Below are 24,842 nucleotides of genomic sequence, written 5' to 3' on the forward strand. Positions count from 1 at the left end.
TGTACACTCAATTTATGTATATAATATATCTAAATCCATTTACCACAGTCAACAATTTTTTTTTTTCCTTGAGTAATAGAGAACCAACATTTGTTTGTTTGTTTGTTAAGCATGCATGTGCATTACAATAACTCAACAGTCATATAGAAGTGAGATCAGACTTCAGATATACATGCATAGTTGCATACCTCTGCAAAGCACACTCTTTTTGGGAAAAGGGCATGCTCTCACAGAAAATTTTAAACTTACAAAGACTGAGTGTCATATCATAAAATCAGTACTCTCCCCCACCCACCTCATGGCATCAACAAGTGTTTTATCTGGTGCTAGTAAGTGAAGATCACTGGGTGGGCATTTAATAGAGGATGTCCTGCTAATCCTATACACATTAAAGCATTGTTACACTTGGTGAATGTTTAGTGTCTGGTGTGTATGTGCTGTTCATCACTTTTACTTCAGGTTGAAGGGAGCAATGGAGCATCATTGTGTGTCCCTACTGTCATCAACATCTACATCAAGGCTATGGAAGAAGATACAATAGAAAAACTGAAAAAGCTGGTCAGTAATATTACATATTAATATGACTAGCTACACATAAGATTGAACTAATTCACTACCTTGTTCCTGGAGAATGGTAGCAGTAGTAAACAATCTGGCTGGTCTGGTTTTAGCTGGATCACTTTCAGCTACTTGAAATCTGCAAAAAATCAATATACTGTACAGCGCAAAAATTTGACAGGAGAAAATTTTGACGAATTTGACAAAATGCTTGTCATTCTTCAAAATTTTCCTGATCAAAGTTCACGTAACTAGTTAATTAGAATATTTCTGGTGCAGGACACTTGTCAATATTTTCCTCATCAATATTCAAGAGATAGAGAATTCATCAAAATTTCTTCCTGTCAAATTACGCTGTATGCTGCTCTAATAAACTAGTCGGTGTGGTACTCTAATAGTTTAGTAGTTTCCGTCAGAATGTCTACCAAATTTAATCTCAAAGGGCTAAATTTTCAAAAAATTGATAACCCTCCCCTAGGTTAGTATGCTTCACATGCCCTTGTGCTTTGCACATGCAATGGAACTATCTGTCTCTTCAGCTACAACACAGATTATAATGGCCTGATCACTTTCTTTAGCTTGCTACAGCTCTTTGTAATGTACATACAGGACAATGCAGCTTCCTATATGGCCATTATTTAAAAGCATGAAATTTCATAGATCATCCTAGTCACTGTGTATACGTACATACATCCAGTGCTCACCTCACAATGTATTTTCATCATTAGCCTACAGGCTTTAAAACGAGGTTGATCCATCTTAATGTCCTGTATACAAGTGACCACACATCACACATGTATGTTACTCAATAATACTGCACTTACTTTTGATTTCCATCTTAGTCCAGCTACTAATAACGTCATGACACTCCTTGTTTAGTTGCTCCATTTGATACTTGAACTCCTACAAGTGTGAGTGTGTAGGCTGTAATTGTGTAATACTCCATACAAACACCTGTACTGTTCTTATACACTGTACATACCCTGGTCACCTTTGGGCCAACATTTCCTGACCTTATTAAGCAGGTCCAGGTCACTTTGTATAGAAAAGACACAATTAAGGATAATACAATGGCTCAGAGCTTATGATAAGAAATTTCTGTTGGCTAGCCACAATGTCCTGACAAACCAGAATTGGTCGGACAATTGCCTAAACTGACTGGACATGTGGAAGATTATTAGTATAGGCTTATTTGTGTCCACTATAGCATAGCAGAAGGACCTTTTATTTTATATATGATATTTTACATGCCTGATGCAGCTGTTATGTGTTTACAGTACACCAGAGGGTTGGCAATGGTACATTAGTGGTCACTCCCTGGGGTTGTAAGAATGTGTACTATCTCCTAGCAACCCATTGACTGTTATTACTAATAGAATCAACAGACATGCCAGCTCAGCCTTTAGGCTCCCTCCTTATGCTTTGATGGGACACTGTGATGGGACACTGTGATGGGACACTGTGATGGGACACTGTGATGGGACACTGTGATGGGACACTGTGATGGGACACTGTGATGGGACACTGTGATGGGACACTGTGATGGGACACTGTGATGGGACACTGTGATGGGACACTGTGATGGGACACTGTGATGGGACACTGTGATGGGACACTGTGATGGGACACTGTGATGGGACACTGTGATGGGACACTGTGATGGGACACTGTGATGGGACACTGTGTCTGGACAAATTTCATTATAGTCAGACATCTATGCAATTTGACTGGATATTGTCTGGTATCAGCACGTTATCATGCTGTTGATTGCACGAATCTTTAAAAATTGCATGACGCATGTGTGAGTGCGTACACCAGATTTAAAAACATTTTGTTTCACAGAACAGGTTGCTGATGTCGGGGACTAAGATTCCCAACGTAAGCAACTTGTTCTGTGAAACAAAACATTTAATTCTTGTGCGCACATGCGTCATGCAATTTTTAAAGATACGTGCAATCAGCAGTATGCTCTGATGGCTGGTTTTAGACATGTGACCTAGTGACCTGATTAGACAGGTTTCACTGTATGACTGAAAATGTACACTAGTATACGTAGGCTGCATGTGTAGGCTAATAGTACATACTAACCACAGTGCTTGTATACTAATATGTGACCAGATCTACAAGAATCCCATATGTTTGTGCAAGCCTAATTTTACAGAAACACAATTGGTGGAGTATTTACAAAATCGTAAAAAAAATTCCATAAACTTTTTAAGTGCTTGTTTCACAATGAAGGAAGGTGATAACACCTAAACTTTGGTGCAGCATTGTGATCCCCAAAGCAAGAGAAGTTTCAAAATCTTTTGTTTCGTGTCAGTACTCCCAAGGAGACGGAAGATATAAGCGTTAGTCTGCTTTGCATTGGATGACTGGTTCACTATCGTTTTTTCTCATATTTTCGCCTTTGCTTTGGTAGTAGGAAGGAGCTGGAGGCAAAACTCACACGGCAATGAATTCGCCTATTCACAGAGAATCCGATGGTGTAAGTTATACCTTGGTAGAGGACTGTGTTTGTAAGTTAGGATCGTTTAATTAAGCGCCTGTGCTTTATTTTCTGTATTGTCACTGTACAAATTGATTTTTCTGCTGTTGCCACTTTGTAGTGCTGTAACTTCTAAAGTTCTTGGCTTCTAGAGCTGAAACTTTAGTTGACCATCCCTTTGACTATCTAGAAAAAGGAAATGGAATTTGAAAAATGCACGAACATATGGGGTTCTTGCAGATCCGGTCACATATGTGGGTGTATCATGTACAATGTTTATACTACTGTGACTTCTAAACACTAACTACAAAGGGTTCTATACAGCATGCAGTATCAGTTTTCATAACAATAGAAAAACACCGTCTTAAATTTCATTAACTACCTTAAACTGTTTGTGACTATACACCTTTTCATGTACACTACTAAACATACAACACATTACATGTACTCGCAGGGAGAGGGTACTGTAATTACAAAATGGAGGGCAAACTGTGCAAAACATGGTTACAATGTATACACGCACCATGTGTATAGCTGGCTTGTTAGGGCAAGCTTCTTAAATAGCTGATCTATACAATTTGTAGCTTTTCGCATACAAAACACACAGTTATGCACACAACACACACAGTTATGCACACAACACACACACACACATACACACACACACACACACACACACACACACACACACACACACACACACACACACACACACACACACACACACACACACACACACACACACACACACAGAGTTATGCACACAACACACATAAAGACCTTGAGCTGCCAAGTTGTTAAGACACTGCAAGACGTTGACAGATTTTGTAAAGTGTAAGCTTCTTGATCACAGCTGTACCTCTTAATAGCCTTTTTGCAAGCAGTGTTGAACTTTTATAATCCATCCTGTAATCGTGTGACTCCTCTTTACCCCTTTTCATTAACTGCTATGACACTGACAACAGTGAAGAAAAAAGGAAAATAATATAATATAATATGCAGAAAAAGCAATACAAAAAAAACATACATACATAATTATCATCAGGGAGTGTATTTTGTACCTGTATTGCAGCTCTTCGGTATCAACAAAATTAGCTTATTATGTAAATTTTACTCTAAAATCTTTAAAGGTTGTTAAGTCAACATGTGCAGTTGTAAAAGGCAGACATGCATGTAACACCACTTGTTGCTACTTTGGAGTGGGCTGGTGGTAGAGTTTAATAGCTGCAGCATTAATTTTTTGAACTAATTAAGGTAATAAACGCTGCAGCCAAATATGGTAAGTGCAAACTGAAGCTCATGTGGATATTCATTCCAGAGCAATTCATCAGCTTGGTGTATTGGCCAAATTCATTGCCTTGTATTGATGGTTTCTTTTAATGTCTTTAAACAAATTAGTGGCCAGACTACATGGCCTAAAAGGAGGTACTTTGTGGTATTTTACAACTGATTTTTATGACACTTGCTTTTGATCAGTCCATGGACCATACTATGGTATGACAGGAAATTTTGATTGAAGAAAATTAAGTTGACAGATCTACATTTCATCAGCTTTGACAAACTAAATGTTGAGATCTAGAACTCATATTGTACTTTACGGACATTTAATACCTCATTAGTCAAATCTGTCAACATTTTCTTTCTATTCCTGCTGTACAATACAAGGCAGCTTGTGTATATATGTAATAAATGTGTGTGTGCGCGCGCGCGTGTGTGTGTGTAACTTGGGATAGAGGAAGATTGGTTCGAGATTGCTCGAAATACATCCAAGAAACATTGTAAACACCTTGAATTGGTCAACGAAAAGCTAACAGCAAAGGTGGTCAGCAGAGAAAGCTTGCATAATGATGATATAAAAGTTCGGTATTATAGCTACAGGTTTCCCATCATATGAAGTACTAGAAATTGTATTTGAGTTTGTAACTGCTGGATTACCTGATTCTTTTGCAACAAGCTCTTGTAGTGTTTTTGACCAATTTCTTATGGTTCTAATTAGAGGTGTACCGATATGGGTTTTTGGCATGTACCGATATCCGATATTGATACCACCAAAAGAAGCCGATAACCGATAGTCGATCCGATATTTGCAATATAGTTAAAAGTGTACATTTACCTACCATACAACAACATGTACATGTATTCATTGCTATACTATGCCTGTGGTGGTATACCGTATGGAGGGAAACTTTGGCGCCGTTAAAATTTGGCGAATGACCATGAATTTGCCAAATTTTCTCCATCCAAATATTTTGGTGGCGAAGAAAATAGCAAACCAAGCCTCGAACTAATCAATTTTCTACTCGACCAAGGGATAGTGGGCCAGGCATTAAGCCAAGCCTGCCTCGACTACCTCACTAGGTAGCTAGTTACTGTACACGTGGTATCCTCAAACTTCACCTCGAAACGGGCATGACAAGTATAGCGAGTCCTACCGTGTTAAGTATGATATTCACTATTCCAGAGGGTGTAGATCTACTGTCTATATAGTATTACCTTTTAGTTGGTAGCTGACTCCAGGCGCTGAATCGCTGAGAGGCGTGGCACTCCAGTTCTCGCTTCAGGCACAGCAATTAGTGAAATCTAATTAATTCAATACAGCGTGCGCTTTGCTAACAATTCGCCAAATTTTATTTCACCAACAGTGATATTTTGCTTGATTTGCCAAATTTCCCCCCTTCCAAAGTTTCCTTCCGTGTGGTACAGCTTGGGTTTCTGTTGTGCAATCCAGACAAATAGGCACCCACAAACATTTTTATGTATATATACTCCCATGAAGCTAATGGCTTGTGAGAAAGCTGGTACAGCAAGTTTCCTTGGTTATCCTGTGACCCTTCTATTTATTACAATGTACTCTATAACTGCTTCATTTGTAAAGACTGTAATGAGCTTTGCAGCAACAAACACTAGACCTTTGAATCACGTGTATTTATATAGTTTCTCGTAGCATAGCACTTGTTTCAGAGTGAACAATAAGCCACTGGCACTAAAGAGCCACATGAATAACATAGAAAACCAATGCACAATCCGTTTATGTACGAACTATTTACTGTATAAATATCGGTAGCGATATTGGTCCTCCTGCTGTTTTGTACCGATACCGATATTGGTAAAAATTACCATATCGGTGGCTGATATTATAGCCGATCCGATTATCAGTACACCTCTAGTTCTAATGCGTCTTCGGCTAAATGCAGGAATACAAGACTTGGGATATCGTTTGATGTTCACCCCTCAACAGTATGTCAATACTTTAGCAAGTGGCTTGATGTGTTGAATACAAAGTTGCATGTTTTTATAAATTGGCCAGAGAAAGACAATTTGTTAAAAACTACGCCCATGGTGTTTCGAAAAGCTTTTCGAAGTTGTGCTGTCATCATAGATTGTTTCATTGAAAGGCCAACCTCACTGAAGGCATGAGCCCAGACATACAAAAACCAACAACACAGCACTGCTAAATTCTTGATTGGCATCACTCCACAAGGATCTGTTTCCTTCATTTCAAAGGGTTGGGGTGGGCAAGTGTCTGATGTACATCTGACAGAAAATAGTGGCCTTCTACGCCACCTTTTGCCAGGTGATGTTGTACTTGCAGACAGAGGGTTTACCATTGAGGATTGTGTAGGTTTGCTATGTGTAGAAGTTAAGCATCCTCCTTTCACACAAGGAAAGCTGGGCAAACTGGAAGTTGATACCTCAAGACAGCTGTCCTAAGTAAGAATACATGTGGAGAGAGTTATCGGTGCTGTTAGGCAGAAGTACATGACTTTACACTTCTCATTAGTATGATTACATGTACTGGAGATGACAATATGTCACTGATTGATAAAGTGGTTACAATAATTATGTTGTGGTTTATACAACCACTGTAATTCTGTAGTACCATTTAATTGAAATTAATTGTCAAAGTAATTGCTATAAATAGTGACAACAGTTCATAGTAACACTGTAAATGACACAAAGCCTATTATACAACTTACTGTAATCTAAGTAATTAATTAACAAAATGAATGACACAAACTCATTGATCAGCACAGTCAGGACAATACCATTCAACAGTGGGAACAGTTTCATCTGTCAAGTCCACACAGCCCCAATGAAACCATTCAATGGCATAGTACTTACCATCACAAGCTATCATTCGATCATAATCTTCACCGGCAATAGCACCACAGCCTGTCATCTTCGACTTCTTCGTCCTCTTCAACATCAGCAGTTCTAGTACTTGTATTACTAGTGGATTGATTTGCAGTATCATCATTTGGTGGTAGTAACTGGTCATCTTCACTCTCTTCATCTTGTTTTTCATTGGATTCAACAGCAGGAGGATCAGGTGTTATCTTTCTACTGGTAAAACAGTGACTTGGTAGCTCTGGCAGTAGACACAGTTTCACGAAGTCTTTCACTTGTTTCAATGCATCATCAATGCATTCTGCATTGTAATCCTTGAAATTAGGTTAGGTAATCCTAAGGCTGCAGCACATGTTGCTGTCAGACCTTCAGTGCTGGTCACTGTAAGGTGTTAGTAATAATCGACTCACTGCTTCAAAGCGCCATATGTCCCCCAAACCACAAAGTCACAAAACTTCACCTTACACAGCTTCATTTGTAGCTGCACTTGAAAATAATACGGATGATTTTGTTTAAGCAAGAAAGTATCTTCTTCCAAACAAAACTCCCTGTCTTTGACAGCTTCATCGAAAGATTTATCTCTGCATGAAAATGGGCACTTCACCTCTACAACTCTTTTGCCAGGATGAACAAGAAATAATCCCATCTGGTGATGCTCCAATAAAAGGATTCCCACTGTCAAGAATTAGCCCACACTTTTTAAGCTCAAAAACGCATGCGTAGCTTGCATGCTATCTTTGTACATATGCAACGCATCAGCTTCATGGGTAAGTCCATAGTCACAAGCCTTGCTATAAAATTTTGTAGACTCAGGATAGCAAATGGTCTTTACCAACTACACTGAAGGTTTTGAAAAATCTGCATGAAGCACTCTACGTAAATTTGATGCAGTGACACAGCCAGCTCATTGTTCGTACCACAGCTTACATTTAGATTGTTCCCTGGTTTTCAGTTCCACCATGTGGACCTGCTCTGGAGTTAGAGATACCATGTCATAAAAGGCATCACATGCCTTTAGCAAATCTTGAAATGGTACTTCTTGATTATCTTTATGGAATAGTGGTGTAAGTGGCTCAGGAAGCAATCCCCTCACATACAATGGCACAAAATCATCAATAATACCACTCACCAAGGATAGCAAAAGTGGCTTGTGCTTAGCTATAGAAAGCTTTGAATAATGCTCTTCCAACATTGCCTATGTAGGCTTTTGAATTGTCAAACTTTTCTTTGGAGCAGGTGCAGCACTCTAGAAAGCTTTTTCTCTTTTGCCTTGGTATTCTAAAGTCAATTTCTGCTAATGGCAAAAGTGGCACAGTTCTAAATGCTGGTGGAAGACATGTATAAGGCAGGGACGTGCAAGAGAACTGTTGCTTTACTAGGGTATTGGCTTCAGCAGCAAACAGGATGGCAGAAATGTGCGAGCAAGCTTCTCCAAACCCTACCATGCAGATACAGTGTGCTGCCATCACTTCTCCATCTGATTTATAACACATTCATACCTTTAAAGGTGGAGCTGACAGTGTCTGTGAATGTTTCACTGTAGCAGTGTAGATGTATCTGTTGCTACCATCTATCGAAGTTACAAAAATGTTGTTGATCCAACCATTCATAAAGAAATTATAACCATCCATGCTCTTGTAAGCCTTTATCATTTCATGGGTGTATTCGCTAGGTGTACTGATCAAATAATTGTAAACATCGCCCTAACAAACACTCGGCCAATCTACCCATTCGACGCTTCAAGTGCAGCCGCCCTTTCGTTCCATTCGATAGTACGGATCTTCCTGACAACCCAATAGCGATACTTTTTCTTGGTATCATCTTTTATCAGCATCATTCTGTAGATTGGCAAAGTATTTCGAAAACGTCAGACCACTCTTTTCACTACAATCCACTCAAAAATGGCTTCACTGTATTCATGTGATATTTGCGTAAGGCAGACACACACCCTGCAAACTCTCTATACAGTGCTTGCTAATGGCTACAAGGCCAGAAATCATTTTAAAACTTCACCACAAAGTGCCTACCTCACAAAAGAGTTCTCGTTTTGGCTGTTTTAACTCCTTAAGACAACTTGTGCACAAATGATGTCATAAATAACAGGTCATCGATATCGCTGCATATTAACTTCATTAGAGGTCACAGTGGATCAATTAATAGACTGGTTCCAGAAGCTTCTGAAAATCTGTATCACTAATTGTTATACCAAAGTATACTAGATCCACAGGCAACAGCTAATCAAAAGTGATGTCAAAATACATTGGAGCCTATGGAAAACAGATTTTCGCAGTTAATTTAACCCATTCACCATCAGGGATCCTGCAAAACAGAGACTATGTTGGATTTGGCATTATATAAAGTTAGATATAATACAAAACACATAGCAACCATACAGCTCATGAACTGCATAAAATAGTACCTATGTTAGTTATCCCACAACTCTTACCATGTTGAAGCAACAGGCTGATTTCCCCAAAATAATTATTCACGAGTATGGCGGTGATTGAAAATATTGTAGGTGCACTTTCACAATTGGCTGAGTTAAGTCACAGGTACCAAGGAACACCATCATACCATTGGCGGAAGTAGCAATTAAATCCTGCGGAAGATACAGTCCTTTATTGTAGAAGCCATCTTCCCCATCGCTGGATCAAACAAATGCGCATGCGTATAAAGCCACATTACGTTGTGCGACAAAATGGAGTTGCCATGCCGTGAATGTAATCTGTGTGAAACTAAGCCCATCGTGGAAGATTTCATGTAAGAAAGACGTCGCTGAATACCCAAAAGAGTTTTGTTGTATCTGACATCGTATTCTTGCCATTAGACAATGGAAACTTCACCCAGGCACCATGCCAGTTTTGGCTAACTATCTTCTCGGAAAGAAAGGTGTGTTATACTGTCTTGCTTTGTTTACCACTGTGATATTATTAATTCATTACATACATTAATTGGACGGTTGTACACAATAATAATACTGTAACTACTATATATATTGCAAAGTATACAATATACTTATTTGGCTACATGTAGCTAGCTAGTCAGTCCAGTATTCTAACTTAGTATGATACTTGGTGAAACAGTTTCTGTCTTTTTCAATACACAGGTATACATCACAATGGGAACACTTATTTCTTGTCTGGTGGCGGACTTCTGCTCTTGGTAAGTTTAGTCTGGTGTGTTTTTTCATACATACAACACAGTCACACTTGTTTTCCACTTTTGTAGGCCAGTGGCCAAGTCCACCGTCTTGGTTGGCAGCCCTTTGCCTTGAGTAAAAACCACATATCAGTGAAGTGGCCACCTCCAGCCGGAATTGCAAAGTCAATTTTTTTTCGTCCTTTGGCCTGGTGGAGATGAGGATATGCCAATCCATGGAGCACATAGGCATTCAGAAGGGAGCATTCTAGCAGGTATGAAAAACATCTCTTCCACCATTTTCTCCCAACATTATAGAAGCCCACCAGCTGATCACCCCTGTCTACCCCCCTCATGTATTGCTGGTAATCAGGGAGCAATGGAGGACATGGTACATCCAAACGAGACCCATCCTGATTACGCAGCCGGATGGTACATGGTTCAGTTGTCTCCACTCGGTGCATAGTGGTTATGAAGTAGACATATTTCTGATCAAACCATGCTACTGCCAGAAGAGGTCCGTTTGATCTATAGTCATAATATCCTCTGTTCTCCTTCTTTGTTTTTTTTACTAATACTTTTGGAAAGCCTTTTCGGTTAGTTCTAGCTGTTCCACAGCAGTTGACAACCTTTTTGTAGAGGGTCAAAAACAGCTGTGGGCTTGTATAGTAATTATCTGTGTACAGCTCAAACTCGTGGTCTTCTAGGCCTTCCATGAGTTCCAGCACTACCCTAGAGCACAGCCCCACTTCAACACCCTGATCCATGCTCTTTCCAGCATATATTTGAAATCTGTAAACATACCCATTGCTAGCATCACTTAGTACAAAACCTTTATTCCCCACTTGGTCGACTTGTCCTTCATGTATTGTTTGAAGGACAAGCGTTCCTTGAAAGGGATCATAGCCTCACCTACTGTAACAATTTGTTTTGGTACATAATTAGACTGCCAGCAGTAGGTTTGCTAATGCTCTGATTTTGAACAGTTTATCTGGTGTTGTTGTAGGTGTTGCCTGCTCAGCATTGTTTGCCACATGAAGAAAGCAGATCTGCTCAAAACGAGTTTTTGTCAATACACTAGATATGCCTGGTGTGGAAATATATTTGTGTAATCCTGATGTACTCCAATACATCTCAAGACGAGGCAGTCGAAGTATTCCCATCAAGATAAGTATTCCAATAAACACGTTCATCTCATTGATGTCAACATCATCATAAACCCGAGGATTGGGTTTTGTGGATGGATGATCGTGAGCATATCTATTAGTCTCAGTCACTAGTAGGTCCCACACTTCACCAGTGAAGAACCTACAAAATAAATCTAGTGAAGATGTACCATCTGGAATTGGCACAGTGGAGCCTGGAGTCTTATTGTATAAGTAAGTACAAGAGTCAGGCTCCCTTTTGTGCCAGTTATCAGACACTGTCTCTAGGTGATTTGTTGACCCTGGAGTTGTTGACCCTGGAGTAGTAGTTGATCCTGGAGTTGCTGTTGTTCCTCGTCCTCTATCACGGCCTCTAGTGCTGTGGCTACGACTTCTGGCCATGCTTCTAGATCTTCCTCGTCCACGTACAGGTAATTCATCGTCACTGTTTTCACCCCCCCCTTGTAGCTGTTACCCACGTCCCCTGACTGCTGGTATCGATTCTTCATCATCATTATCGACTGTATCTCCACGTCCTCTAACCGTTCGTCCTCGTCCAACACTGGTATCCACGTCATCATCCGTAGGTGTATGCCTTGTTGTGCAGTCACGGCGTGGCATACGGCGTTGAGCTCTGATTACTCGAGCTTGCCTTGGCTGTTTTGGAGCACTTGGACGTGCATCATTGTCACCGTTATCATCACTACTACTACTACTACTACTACTACTACCCTGAAATATAGTTATAATAAATAAATGTGTACAATATAATTACATGTGTGTCATTCGTTATTACCTGTAATTAGATAGTGTTGTACCTATGTAGCTGATTTGTAATACGTAATTGTTTAGATTTTCAAGTTATCTATTGTATTTTTGCTAATTATGGTTTTATTCTTACCGTGCATGCTGTCAAAACCTCTCTATCAGATAAATCATTTTCAATAGCGCTAGTGTCAGGGTTAGCATTACTAATGGAGGTACTTCTGTGCATAATGTGTTGTTAACGTGGTTTGTTTAAAATAATAGTGCTTCCTTAGCAACTAAACTAGAAAAATATGAAATATAATTCATTAATTATGAAATATAAAGTTACAATACCTGATAATTCTGTTTGCATCATTACCAAACAAAACCTATTAGCTAACAAATATTACTAGCTGCATACTGGTACCTTAATTAACCCATTTACCATCATCGGTGCCATATGGAGGTTTTGTTTCTAAGTAACGTACAATAGTCGTCTGGGAATTCTTTCAACGTCAGTTTGACAAGTTTCCTGCTGACGCATGATGTCGCAAAAAGTCATGCCCACAGACCCCCCTCCCCTCGTAATTATGATAAAAGAATCCCTCCCGCAAAGTTGATTCATTTTGCACGAAAGTGATGTAATGGTGTCTACACGGGTTTTAGAAGAGGATTTGATTCAAGTCGTTTTTGATGGGCTTTCTGAAGAAGATGAAAGTGACAATGATGAAGACAACGAAATCTATGCCTTCTTGGGTGCTCCGACAGTACGGCGAGCGGACCTGACCTTGTTGAGGACAAAGGTACGGATCAAGAAGAACAGGAGGACCAATTTGATCGTGCTGATCTGATGGCTGGCTCCCTTGGCATAGCTGGAGGTGGTCAAGAAGACGAAGAAGTCAGTAGCACCCCAGTAAAGTCATACAAGAAACCAAAAAGTGCACTGCATACTTTAGCCTTATTGAAAATGAGCAAGTTTCATTTAGACAATCTAATAAACCTGACTATCATAAGAGGAAATATGCAGCGAAGCCATTAAGTGAGCAATTAAGAAGAAACCACTACACTTTGAATACATCATTATGGCAGTTTATAGGTTTCTCAATACAGTGAAACCAGTCATCATAGGGACAAAATTTTCTGACCTCATTACAGAGGTGGTTGCATTAAACAGGTCACTTTGGACACAGTTGGCACATGTGGGGATTTTTATAATGGCCAGTTTAGACAGGTGACCTCTTTATGCAGTGACCTCATTAGACAGGTTTCACTATAGTAGCATTTTAAATGACAGATACTTATGCTACTGTATATTCTAATAATACAAAACCCACAAAACACGATTCTTTTCTCTTTGTATTGGTGGTGGTTGCATGAAGATAGAGCGAAGTAGCTGCAAGTTATACGATATAAAAAAGTGGTATACTTATTTTATGTTACAAACTTACAAAGCGTTTCATTCGTGTAATTGCGCTAGTGCTTTATTGAAATATTTTTGGCCACCATGATTGATTGTGCAAGTTTATCACATGATATAATAGATCACCAGATGCAGAATTTAATGCTGAGCCTATTGAAACTTATTGTTTTTCAATCGGACCTACAGAAATCGACTTATGAAGCATTTTTGAAAGGTATGCAACTTTTCCTGTGATTTTTCAGTGCTGTACAATAGTTTCAGTGTTGCTTTACAAAGCAGATTAATTGCTAGGGCTGTGCTTTTAGTATTGTTTTATTCTCCATTGTATATAGAGTTAAACAGTGGTAGTTGTGTGTTCATACTGTTGTTGGGTTGATCTGTAGGCCTGAAAGACTAACGGAAGTCAACAAAAATGCACTAGTGCGTCAGTGGGATTACGTGGTATATGCTATAAAACGCACTAGTGCATTTGCGGTATTAAAAGGGTTATTGACCTGAAAGTCTGTTCTCAACACTTGCAATTATTGGGCTTCTGGCAGTGGTGTTCTTCTTGGGTCTCCAGAACCTTTAAAATGCTGTTTTGTACTATTTCTTCCTGTTGAGCTGCTGATATCTGATGGGCGCTGCAGTGAAGCACAAAATCGGTGGATAAGCATTCGCTTCACAAGCCTTTTTGTTCTGGCTGTGTCTTGTTCTTTTGGCGAAGCAAATCAGACCCCTAAATGCTTGTCAGGCTTACTGCTTGTGTCGAAATTCCTGAAATGTCGACAACAGATACAAGTACAACTCCTGATACGCTTTGGGGTTAATTCAAACTCCTTGATCCAGTAGTTCCTCTTGCTAAGATCAATCTTTCGGCTTGGGAGACAATGGAAAGAAACTGATTGGTCTTTCACTTTAGAATTTCCACAAACTACACAGCGATCTCTAGGCATTTCTCAGTGATTTTACCTCACTAACCACAGTTTCTTACTGTTATTAAGATTTTTCGTAACTATATGGTCAGAATTATAACACTCTTCACAGTGGACTCAAGTTGTAGAAAGTATTCCGGATGTGACGTTCTCGCAATTACAAGTAATTGAATTCTTTAGGTCTTACGATGGACAGGTCTATTACCAAGTGTCATTTTCATTGTGGGATTCTACACAATAGATGTAACATGCATGTTACACTAAACGTGTACATTTTCAACCAGAAACGTATTTGTACTCAGCTACCGGTTCTAGGTGTCTCAAATCCAAGATCGTGATCCCACAGGAGCTACGACTATACCAATTCTCATATATAAAGTTAAAGTTATTCTCATTGCTATAACCCAAAATCCCACTATATTATGGCACCCGTTATGTGAGCAAGTATCTGCTCTCGTGACACACACACACACACACACACACGCACGCACGCACGCACACAACATACCTTGGATTTCATGGTGGGCTCATTCATATGATCAAAGAGACAATGGTACAAGTTTCCTTTACCAGGAGGAATACTCTTACACATCACAATGACCTCTAGTTGACAGGCCTGTATGATACACAACATAGATGTTGAGTACATTGTGTATATTATATGATACCTGTACTACTAACTATTTCTATCTTGAAAATCGCTTGCAATATAATTTAGTAGTGCTTTACATAATAAATATTCCGTGCATGCATCATTTGAAAATAATTAGCCATATAATATGTACAGATAACTAGATATGCACTGCAAAAATGTGTGTGTGTGTGTGTGTGTGTGTGTGTGTGTGTGTGTGTGTGTGTGTGTGTGTGTGTGTGTGTGTGTGTGTGTGTGTGTGTGTGTGTGTGTGTGTGTGTGTGTGTGTGTGTGTGTTTGGGTACAGCTATACATCCATACTAATACATATGAAGCATGTGTGTGTACTCATGTACACGTGGACAGAAGCATGCACACTACACACACACTCACATGCATGCATGCACACATCACTAACTAACCTGTGCTAAAGCAACATCCAGTTCAATACTTTCTGCTGCTACCTCTTCCTTCTTGTCAATAGTCTGAGCTCAAATGGTCCTCCAAACAGGATACAACTAATCCTTGCTGGCCAGCACCAGTGTCAAGAACACCTGCATAGTATCAGCAATGCTTTAAAGCACTACATTACATAAATGCATACTCTACAGGAAGTGAGACCTATATACCACACACACGCACACACTATGCTCCCCCGCATGGCAGATTATGTTGTGCAAAGCCTCATTCAGTAACTCTTAAATCTGGAAAGACACTGTAGCTCCCTTAGGTGACTTCTAGCCTTTTGAAGTAGTACATAGAAACAAAGCCTCAACCACAGTGCTGACTAAGGCAACGAATATTCTGTACTCTTGGTACCCTCTAAATTTTAGTCTGACCTTTTTGTTACTAAGTTCAATACAGTGCTACATAGACATCCCTTTCATTTCTCTCAACTCTTCCACACTTCAGCTCCACGATATCTTGCCCACAGGCCTTGTTGAAGCCATATATTAACTTGTGGTCAGAGAAGATTACTTTTTGCATACGGAATAACGTCAGTCAACAATTTCGATCAGTGATGTTCTTTTTGTTGTCCTAGTGTGCAAGACACCATCTCTCCATTTTAAGGATAGGTTTTCTTACATTCTGGAATCCGAGGAAACAAAATTGTCACGGATAGTGATTAACACAATTAACATTATAGACTGTTACTATTATTAGCCGTTGTAATTGTTATGCGCATGTGTGATTCTAACACATTAGATCAGTTGGTATTCAGTGTGAACACGTGTAGTAGCTTCGTTCTGATCTCGCACATTTACGCCACTATACTCCACATTGGTGCTGTGACGAAGCGGAGCATTGCTGCTGTGCCTAAACGCTGATTGTGTTGCTGTGACGGAACATTTCTACTACTTTGCGAGATGGATGAAAACCAGCGCCTCCATTCCAAACGGCGAGGCTTGAAGGGAAGCGTCACCAAGCTCATTGCGAAGGTCGAAGATATGATCTCCGCGGACCTCGAGGGAATTAGTTCCGAATCCGTCACAGAATCAAGGAAGCTGATGGCCGTCACCACCCTTGCCCAACTCCGGACGAAGCGCAACCAGATCATAGAACTGGATTCCGCCATCGCGGTGAAGATAGAAGCAGAAAAGGCGTTTGAGGAGGAAACGATTAGTGCTGACACTTACCAGCTCACTCTAGAAGAAAGGATTGCCTTTCTTGCCGAGTTCATCCGCAAGGCGGGTCTACCTCCACCACCTGTAGTATCCTCACCGCCAGTGTTGCCACCCACCTCAGCAGCTGACACCCTAAGTGGTACAACTCACACAGAGCCAGTACACGTGAGTCCTAGCAGTATGCATACACATGACACATTAGCTACACCACATGCATTCCAAAACGTCAGCCGGCTCCCTAAGTTATCTCTCCCCACTTTCAGCGGAGATTCCCTACAATGGCAAATGTTTTGGGATTCATTCAATGCAGCAGTCCATTTGAATCCAAGCCTTAGTGGTGTGCAAAAATTTAACTATTTACGTGCACAACTGCATGGTGATGCTTCTCGTGTCATTGCCGGTTTCTCCCTCACTGACCACAATTATGAACACTATCACCTTGCTGAAGGGCAGGTTTGGCCAGTCTTACAAACTTGTCAATGCTCACATGGAAGCACTTCTTAATTTAGGGAAGCCATCCAACAGTTTATGTGGTTTACAAGCCTTTTATGATTCAGTAGAGAAGCACATGAGGGCCTTGTCATCCCTAGGCAAGTCCTCTGATTCATATGGCTCCCTGTTGACTTCATCACTAAGTTGCCCATTGAGACTAAGAAACACATGGCACGTGAGCACTGCAATTTAGAATGGACCGTCAATGATGATATGGCTAGCATGCTCAAGGAGATACAAATCCTTGAGATGAGTCAGTGTGTGGGGAAATCCGTGAGCTTTGACAACACCATGCCTACTACTGGCACCTTTCATGCAAACACAGAGCGAACAACACGCAGTCACCACTCCTATGATGAACATCAGAAACGGGAACCAGTTTGTGTGTATTGTAAGGGTAATCACACCATTAGGTGTACCAAGGTTGTTGATCCCAAGGAAAGGCTGGCAATTGTACGAAGAGAGAATTTGTGTTTCAACTGTTTAGCAAAACACAATGCAACACAGTGTCACTCTAAGTTCACCTGTAGAGAGTGTAGGAAACGACACCATACCAGTCTTTGCCATGCCTTTGTTGTTGCAGATGTACCATCACCACCTGCCAGCACCTCCACACAACCTGTTAACACTGCCACACAACCCACTAATACAGCACCAGCAAACACCCAACAGGCTTCAACTGAAGCCTCACTGACTACAATGACACCATTGTCAGCACATTATACTAGTGTTTGTTTGCTGAAGACTGCAATTGCTGTTGTTTCATCAGACACAGTTAGGGCCGAAGGGAACATTCTATTTGACGAAGGATCACAACGATCCTTTGTTACACAACAGTTGGCTAATCACTTACAGCTTCAGCCAACCCACCACGAAACAGTATCAGTTTCATCCTTTGGGGCACAAGTGACTTCCCCTAACAGTCTTGATGTAGCAACATTGTTTGTACACACCCTGAAGGGCAGCCGTATTCCTATCTCAGTTCTTATTGTGCCCAAGCTTGCAGCTCCAATTAGGAACTCAGTGCGTGCCTGTCTGAAAGACATACCATACCTCAAAGACCTTCTACTTGCCCATCCAGTGACCTCAGATGAGAACTTTGAGATTTCTGTCCTCATAGGTGCAGACTTCTACTGGCAGTTCGTCCAAGACTGCATAGTTCGGGGTGAAGGACCTACCGCTGTGCAATCACACCTTGGCTACCTACTGTCTGGCCCACTCACTTTGTCCCACCCTGTGGAGACTACTAACCTTCATATTGCCATCCTATCGTGTACCAGTGTGACTGAAGGTATGGATGTGTTTTGGGAGTCAGAATCTGTAGGTACCGTGCCAACAGGAGAAACCCGGATGATGTCTTTCTTCGGCGATACATGCACACACACATCACTGAGCAGCCTGATGGAACATACAGCCTACGTTTCCCGTGGAAGGACAGTCACCCACTACTGCCATCTAACTACACCGTATGCTACAGGCGTACCAGGTCGCTGGCACTCCGGCTAGCTAAGACACCAGGGCTATTGAAGATGTATGGAGAAATCATCAAGGAGCAGGAGAAATGAGGTTTTATTGAGAAGGTGAATACCACTAGCAGTCAGGCCAACGTACACTATATCCCTCACCATCCTGTGAGGAAGGAATCAGCCACAACACCAATCAGAATAGTGTATGACTGCAGCTGTAAGCAATCCCCCGATACACCAAGTCTGAATGACTGTCTACACCCAGGCCCACTATTTCTCAATGACCTCTGTGCAATCCTTCTCCATTTCCGCCAACATAGTTTTGCCTTTTCGGCTGACATCGAAAAGGCTTTTCTTCATGTCTACCTTGCTGAAACTGACAGAGATAGCACACGCTTCCTATGGCTATCAGATCCTACAGATGGGCATAGCCCATTCATCACTTACCGGTTTAGAGTAGTTTTGTTCGGTGCCACTAGCTCCCCTTTCATGTTAAACGCTGCACTTACGTTCCACCTGACTAAGTATGTTTCACTAGTAGCCAAGGATCTCCTCAGTAACTTGTATGTAGACAATGTGTTTGTCAGGCCGTGCCACGGAGCACGCTGTGCTAGAATACTTCAGAGAAGCTCGATCCTTACTAGGTAGTGCAGGTTTTAATCTACGTTCCTGGTCCTCCAACTGCACAGACTTACAAGTTTTAGCATCAGAACAACAGGTTGCTGAGCCTAGCAACCCTGTTAAGGTGCTTGGAGTGCACTGGGACACCAGGAGCGATCAGCTTTTTCTTTCACCCTGTACAGCCACTGCTACCCAGCGTACTACCACCAAAAGAGAGATACTTAGGTGGTCCTCAGGAATTTTTGATCCTCTAGGGTTCATCTCACCTGTCACTATTAGAGCAAAACTGTTTCTCCAGCAACTGTGGCAGGAACGTGTTGATTGGGATGTACCACTTAACACACCACTCAATACGGAGTGGCATACTATTGCTGCTAACATTACTGATGCTATGACATTCTCATTGCCTCGCAAGTATGCTGCTTCTATTCCACCACCTGAGAACACCACCACAGTTCTCCATGTGTTCGCAGATGCAAGTCTCAAGGCTTACGGAGCAGCTGCTTACATACAACAGAACAACCAGCCTGCTTCATTTGTGATGTCAAAGTCCAGAGCAGCCCCACTTAAGCAAATCACGCTACCCAAGTTGGAACTGATGGCAGCAGTACTTGCAGCAAGGTTAAGTGAATTTGTTAGAACTTCCTTAAGTATTGACTGCGTCTTATATCTGTGGTCTGATAGTCAAATCGTCTTGTACTGGATCACCAGCCAGAAGAAACTGAAGCCATTTGTTGATCATAGTGTAAGTGAAACGCGATCAATCTCTACCAACTGGAAGTACTGTCCATCGGCAGATAATCCTACTGACCTCTTAACTAGAGGAATCAGTACCCAGCAATTGGCTTCAGCAACTCTTTGGCAACAAGGTCCATCATGGTTGCAGTTACAAGATCAATGGCCAACTTGGAATCCATCATCAGAAACACTACTCATTCAGATGCAAGAGGAATTGGATGACCAACCAATTGAACAAACTCTGCTCTGACCTCACCAGCAAATTTTTTGCAGGTCATGGATGTCACCAAGTACAGTAGTTTACAGAAACTACTTGCAGTCACTGCATATGTACTTCGCTTTATTAACACAACACGGCAACTTTCTCACAATACGGGACAACTGACAACATTTGAACTCGCAAAGGCTAAACTGAAGTGGCTATACACAATCCAACATGAAGTGTTTCCTGAAGAGATTGTTAATCTCCAATCGTCATCTCGTAGCCGCCTTCCTTTGGTGCGACAGCTGAGGCTGTTCTTAGATGATGACCAACTGCTTAGATGTGGCGGGCGAATTCACAATGCCCCATTGTCAGAACTTGCCAAGTTTCCGTATTTGTTACCATCAAAGCACCACTTCACCAAACTTATCATACTCCACACACACATTCAGCAACACCACAGCGGTGTTCATGCTACCCTGACGACAGTACGCCAGCAGTATTGGATACCGTCAGGCAGACAGCGTATCCGTTCACTGCTTCGCACATGTGTCACCTGCAAGAAAACTGCAGGTAGACCATACCAGACACCAGACTCTCCACCGCTCCTTAAGTGCAGGGTTAATGCCGTCCACCCATTTGAAGTGACCAGAGTGGACTTTACTGGTGCTCTCTATGTTCGTTGCAGTGATGGTGAACAGAAAGTGTATGTCTGTCTGTTCCCATGCGCTGTATCCAGAGCTGCGCATCTGGAAACCGTTATTGATCTAACCCATGAGTGTTTTTTGCAGGCATTTCGACGATTTACCAGCAGGAGATCTCTTCCGAAAGTGATGATATCGGACAATGCTACCACCGTTTTAGCCACCGGGGAGGAACTGCAGAGTGTACTGTCATCTGCAGCATTAGCAGATAACCTTGCCAGGAGGGGTGTTGAATGGCACTTCATTCCCAAGCGTGCACCCTTGTTTGGTGGCTTTTGGGAAAGGTTAATAGGTTTGACGAAGTCAGCACTGAAGAGAGTCCTAGGCCGAACCCATGCCACTCTTGAGAGTCTTCGAACCTTGATAACAGAAGTGGAGGCAGTACTGAACAATCACCCCCTGACCTACAGCTCACCAGATGTGGATGACCCCAGTCCAATCACACCTGCTCACTTATTGTATGGGAGACCAATTATCACCTTACCCCACTATGATGTAACAACAGATGAAATTGACGATCCAACTTACGGTGATGATTCTGATGTACGAAGAAGAGCCAAGGTTCAGGCAGTAATAATTAGTCATTTCTGGAGGCGGTGGAGTAGGGAGTATCTCACTGCCCTGCGTGAATTTCACCTTGCGTCAGGCAATAATGTGCAGACTGTGAAGGAGGGAGATGTAGTCCAAATTCATGATGACTGCCCAAGTATTCAGTGGAGACTGGGAGTCGTGGAGCAACTGAACAAGGGTGCGGATGGACTAATTCGTAGTGTGCAATTGAGGACCTCTACTGGAAAGACCAATCGCCCAATAGCGAAACTTTATCCATTAGAAGTGACAGCAGAGAAGACGACCACAACCACATCACAGACCACAACCACATCACAGACCACAACCACATCACAGACCACAACCACATCACAGACCACAGATGGTGATGTGCCTACATCTTCCACCAGACCTGTTCGTACAGCAGCAAAGAAGGGACGAGAGCAGATGAAACAATGGACCGCACTATTACGTGGCCCCCCGGAGGATGTCACGGACAGTGATTAACACAATTAACATTGTAGACTGTTACTATTATTAGCCGTTGTAATTGTTATGCACATGTGTGATTCTAACACATTAGATCAGTTGGTATTCAGTGTGAACACGTGTAGTAGCTTCGTTCTGATCTCACACATTTACGCCACTATACTCCACAAAAATAAAAGAGAATGTAAAATGAGGAAATAAGTACAAGTATTGTATGCATAAAGTACATATTGTATGTACATACAAGGTACACCCTCATACAAACATATATACTCTAAGCAAGCACACACTACACACAAATAGACACACCTGTGACTCGCAGTGTGTCAGTAATGGTCCACCTACTGTCACTTCCATTGTAAGGTAGACCTTGTACTTCCATAACACCTACAACACAAGCTGTAGGCAGGGCCGCCCAGAGAAATTAAGGGGCCCAATAACTACCCATCACCAACCATATCTCCTTATCTATAAGCTTGCTACACTGCTTCTCTGAAGAATACTGTGACTGCTCTATTAGAGTATTTAGATCTGACTGCTCTATTAGAGTATATCGATCTTTTAAACAGGTATTCGGGGGGCCCTTCGTGGGGCCCCTTTCAGGGTGGGGCCCGGGGCAAAATGCCCCAGTTGCCCCCCCCCCCCCCCCCCCCCCCCCCTGTGGGCGGCCCTGGCTGTAGGATAGCTAGCTAGTAGCTCAAATTACTAATCTGGTGACACCCTCTGAAAACAAAGAAGTAATGTCAAGTCGGTCACAATAACTGTATCTCCTTACCTCAGCTTGGCTTTGCATGCATGGTAGTAATAGTAAGTTATCTGAAGATGTGGCGGGGCAAAGGGTCTTCGACAGATTGGGTTGGCACTAATTAGAGTTTTCTTTTTGAACACTTCTTTGACTTGATCAGGGATGACGCGCTCCTTTAACGGGGTTATATCCGGAGTATCTTGTCCGCCGTCGCGTGTATCGCTACTAGTACTAAACACTCTAAAAAAGTCAACATCATACTGCAGCTGTGACCTGAGCGCTAAACACCACGTACCAACGCCCCTTACTAAGCGTGGCTACAATACACACAAGCGCCACCCTCAGATAATAATTAAAAGGTTATTTTGACATAATATTGTAACCTAAAAAGTTTACACATGTCGAACCTACAAATTAAAATGTAACAAAAACGGTAGTTTTTCATGATCAGGGGATATAGAGACTCTTAAGAGTTCTTCTCAGGGATCTTGATGGTGATCGTCTTCACCTCGGAATATTGTTGCAGCCCATATTCTCCTAACTCGCGACCATTGCCAGATTGCTTGAAGCCTCCGAAAGGTACTTGGGCTTGAAGAACATCATAGCAATTTACCCAGACCGTGCCAGCCCTGATCCCATGAGCTACTGTCATTGCTTTGTCGATACTTGCAGTAAAGACAGAGGCTGCTAAGCCATAGATGGTTTTGTTGGCACGTTCAATCAGCTCATCAACATCCTTGAATTTCATGATCTGCATGACCGGCCCAAATATTTCTTCTTGTGCAATTCTCATATCATCTTGGACATCACTGAAAACAGTGGGCTCAATGAAAAAGCCTTTATCACCAGAGCGCTTTCCACCACACTGCAGGTTAGCTCCTTCTTTTTTCCCACTTTCAATAAGATCCATGATCTTGTCAAACTGCTCTTGATCGACCTGAGCACCTTGTTCATTCTGGTCATCAAATGGGTCACCAACTTTGCGCTTCTTGGCTCTCTCGACGCTTCTTCGTACAAACTCATCATAAATGCTCTCTTCCACAAATGTACGAGATCCTGCACAGCAGCACTGCCCCTGGTTGAAGAACAAAGCAAAGTGGCTCATCTCTACTGCTGTATCAAGGTCAGCATCCGCGAAAATAACGTTGGGGCTCTTTCCCCCAAGCTCAAGAGTGATCCTCTTCAAGTTGGTAGCTCCCGCAGCTTGTTGAATGAGGTGGCCGACCTCTGTAGAGCCAGTAAATGCAACTTTGTCAACATCGGGGTGGCCAGATATAGCAGCACCAGCAGTGGGACCATACCCAGGAACAACATTGACTACACCAGGTGGAAATCCAGCTTCCTTAATTAGTGATCCAACGTAGAGAGCTGTGAGCGGTGTCTGCTCAGCAGGTTTCAGTACAACCACATTTCCGGCACACAGTGCTGGTCCCAACTTCCAAGCTTGCATCAGGAGAGGGAAATTCCATGGAATGATTTGGCCACAAACTCCAACTGGTTCCAGCCTGGTCATGCTCATGTAAGGCCCATCCACAGGAATTGTCTTTCCATGTATCTTATCAGCCCAGCCAGCATAGTACCTGTAGCATTTGAGAGTAAGGTCTAGATCTATGTTATACGAATCCTTGTACGGCTTTCCGTTATCCAGTGTCTCAAGACGAGCTAGATACTCGCGGTCTCTCTCGATAAGATCGGCCAGCTTGTTCAACAGTCGCCCACGCTCTGAAGCATCCAACTTGCGCCAGGGACTATTCCAACGAAATGCTTCCTTAGCGGCTTTCACGGCCTTATCAACATCAGCTTTATCTCCTTCTTGTACTTCGCATACTTTCTCTCCTGTAGAAGGATTAATGTTTGTGAAGGTCTTTCCACTGACGGAATTGCACCATTCGTTGTTAATAAAGATCTGCGTATACTTGATCTCCGTAGACGCACTCATCTTTTGTTTCTTACTGGGCGGACTGCTCATGATTATAGCGCGTGACCTCCTTATATACGGATGGAATTTTTGGTCAGTCCACAATAGTAATTATAAACATGGCACT

General features: G+C 41.9%; 2 protein-coding genes and 2 long non-coding RNA genes across 5 annotated transcripts; 2 read left to right on the forward strand and 2 right to left on the reverse strand.

Annotated features, from left to right (window-relative positions):
- Positions 1-330: 330 nt before the first annotated feature.
- LOC136265090 (uncharacterized) lies at positions 331-22,677 on the reverse strand. Of its 2 annotated transcripts, XR_010705393.1 has the most exons (9): positions 22,362-22,677; positions 16,006-16,255; positions 15,589-15,720; positions 15,044-15,151; positions 3,824-3,998; positions 1,383-1,461; positions 1,263-1,325; positions 618-697; positions 331-520 (listed from the first exon to the last, which is right to left on the reverse strand). It is a non-coding gene; the product is annotated as an uncharacterized lncRNA (long non-coding RNA). The 2 variants fall into 2 exon arrangements; XR_010705394.1 differs by lacking the exon at positions 16,006-16,255.
- Positions 10,405-12,378, forward strand: LOC136264013 (uncharacterized). Its single transcript, XR_010704931.1, has 4 exons — positions 10,405-10,584; positions 10,628-10,826; positions 11,316-11,688; positions 11,743-12,378. It is a non-coding gene; the product is annotated as an uncharacterized lncRNA (long non-coding RNA).
- Positions 16,284-22,070, forward strand: LOC136263661 (uncharacterized). Its single transcript, XM_066058299.1, has 2 exons — positions 16,284-16,956; positions 21,102-22,070. The coding sequence occupies exons 1-2, from the start codon at positions 16,534-16,536 to the stop codon at positions 22,068-22,070; spliced, it is 1,392 nt and encodes a 463-aa protein (XP_065914371.1). The 5' UTR covers positions 16,284-16,533.
- A 480-nt stretch (positions 22,678-23,157) lies between the features above and the next one.
- Positions 23,158-24,836, reverse strand: LOC136265092 (aldehyde dehydrogenase, mitochondrial-like). The gene has a single exon (XM_066059881.1). The coding sequence runs from the start codon at positions 24,764-24,766 to the stop codon at positions 23,264-23,266; it is 1,503 nt and encodes a 500-aa protein (XP_065915953.1). The 5' UTR covers positions 24,767-24,836; the 3' UTR covers positions 23,158-23,263.
- Between the last annotated feature and the right edge of the window lie 6 nt (positions 24,837-24,842).

This window comes from Dysidea avara, chromosome 8 (assembly GCF_963678975.1).
Source record: "Dysidea avara chromosome 8, odDysAvar1.4, whole genome shotgun sequence".
NCBI lineage: Eukaryota > Metazoa > Porifera > Demospongiae > Dictyoceratida > Dysideidae > Dysidea > Dysidea avara.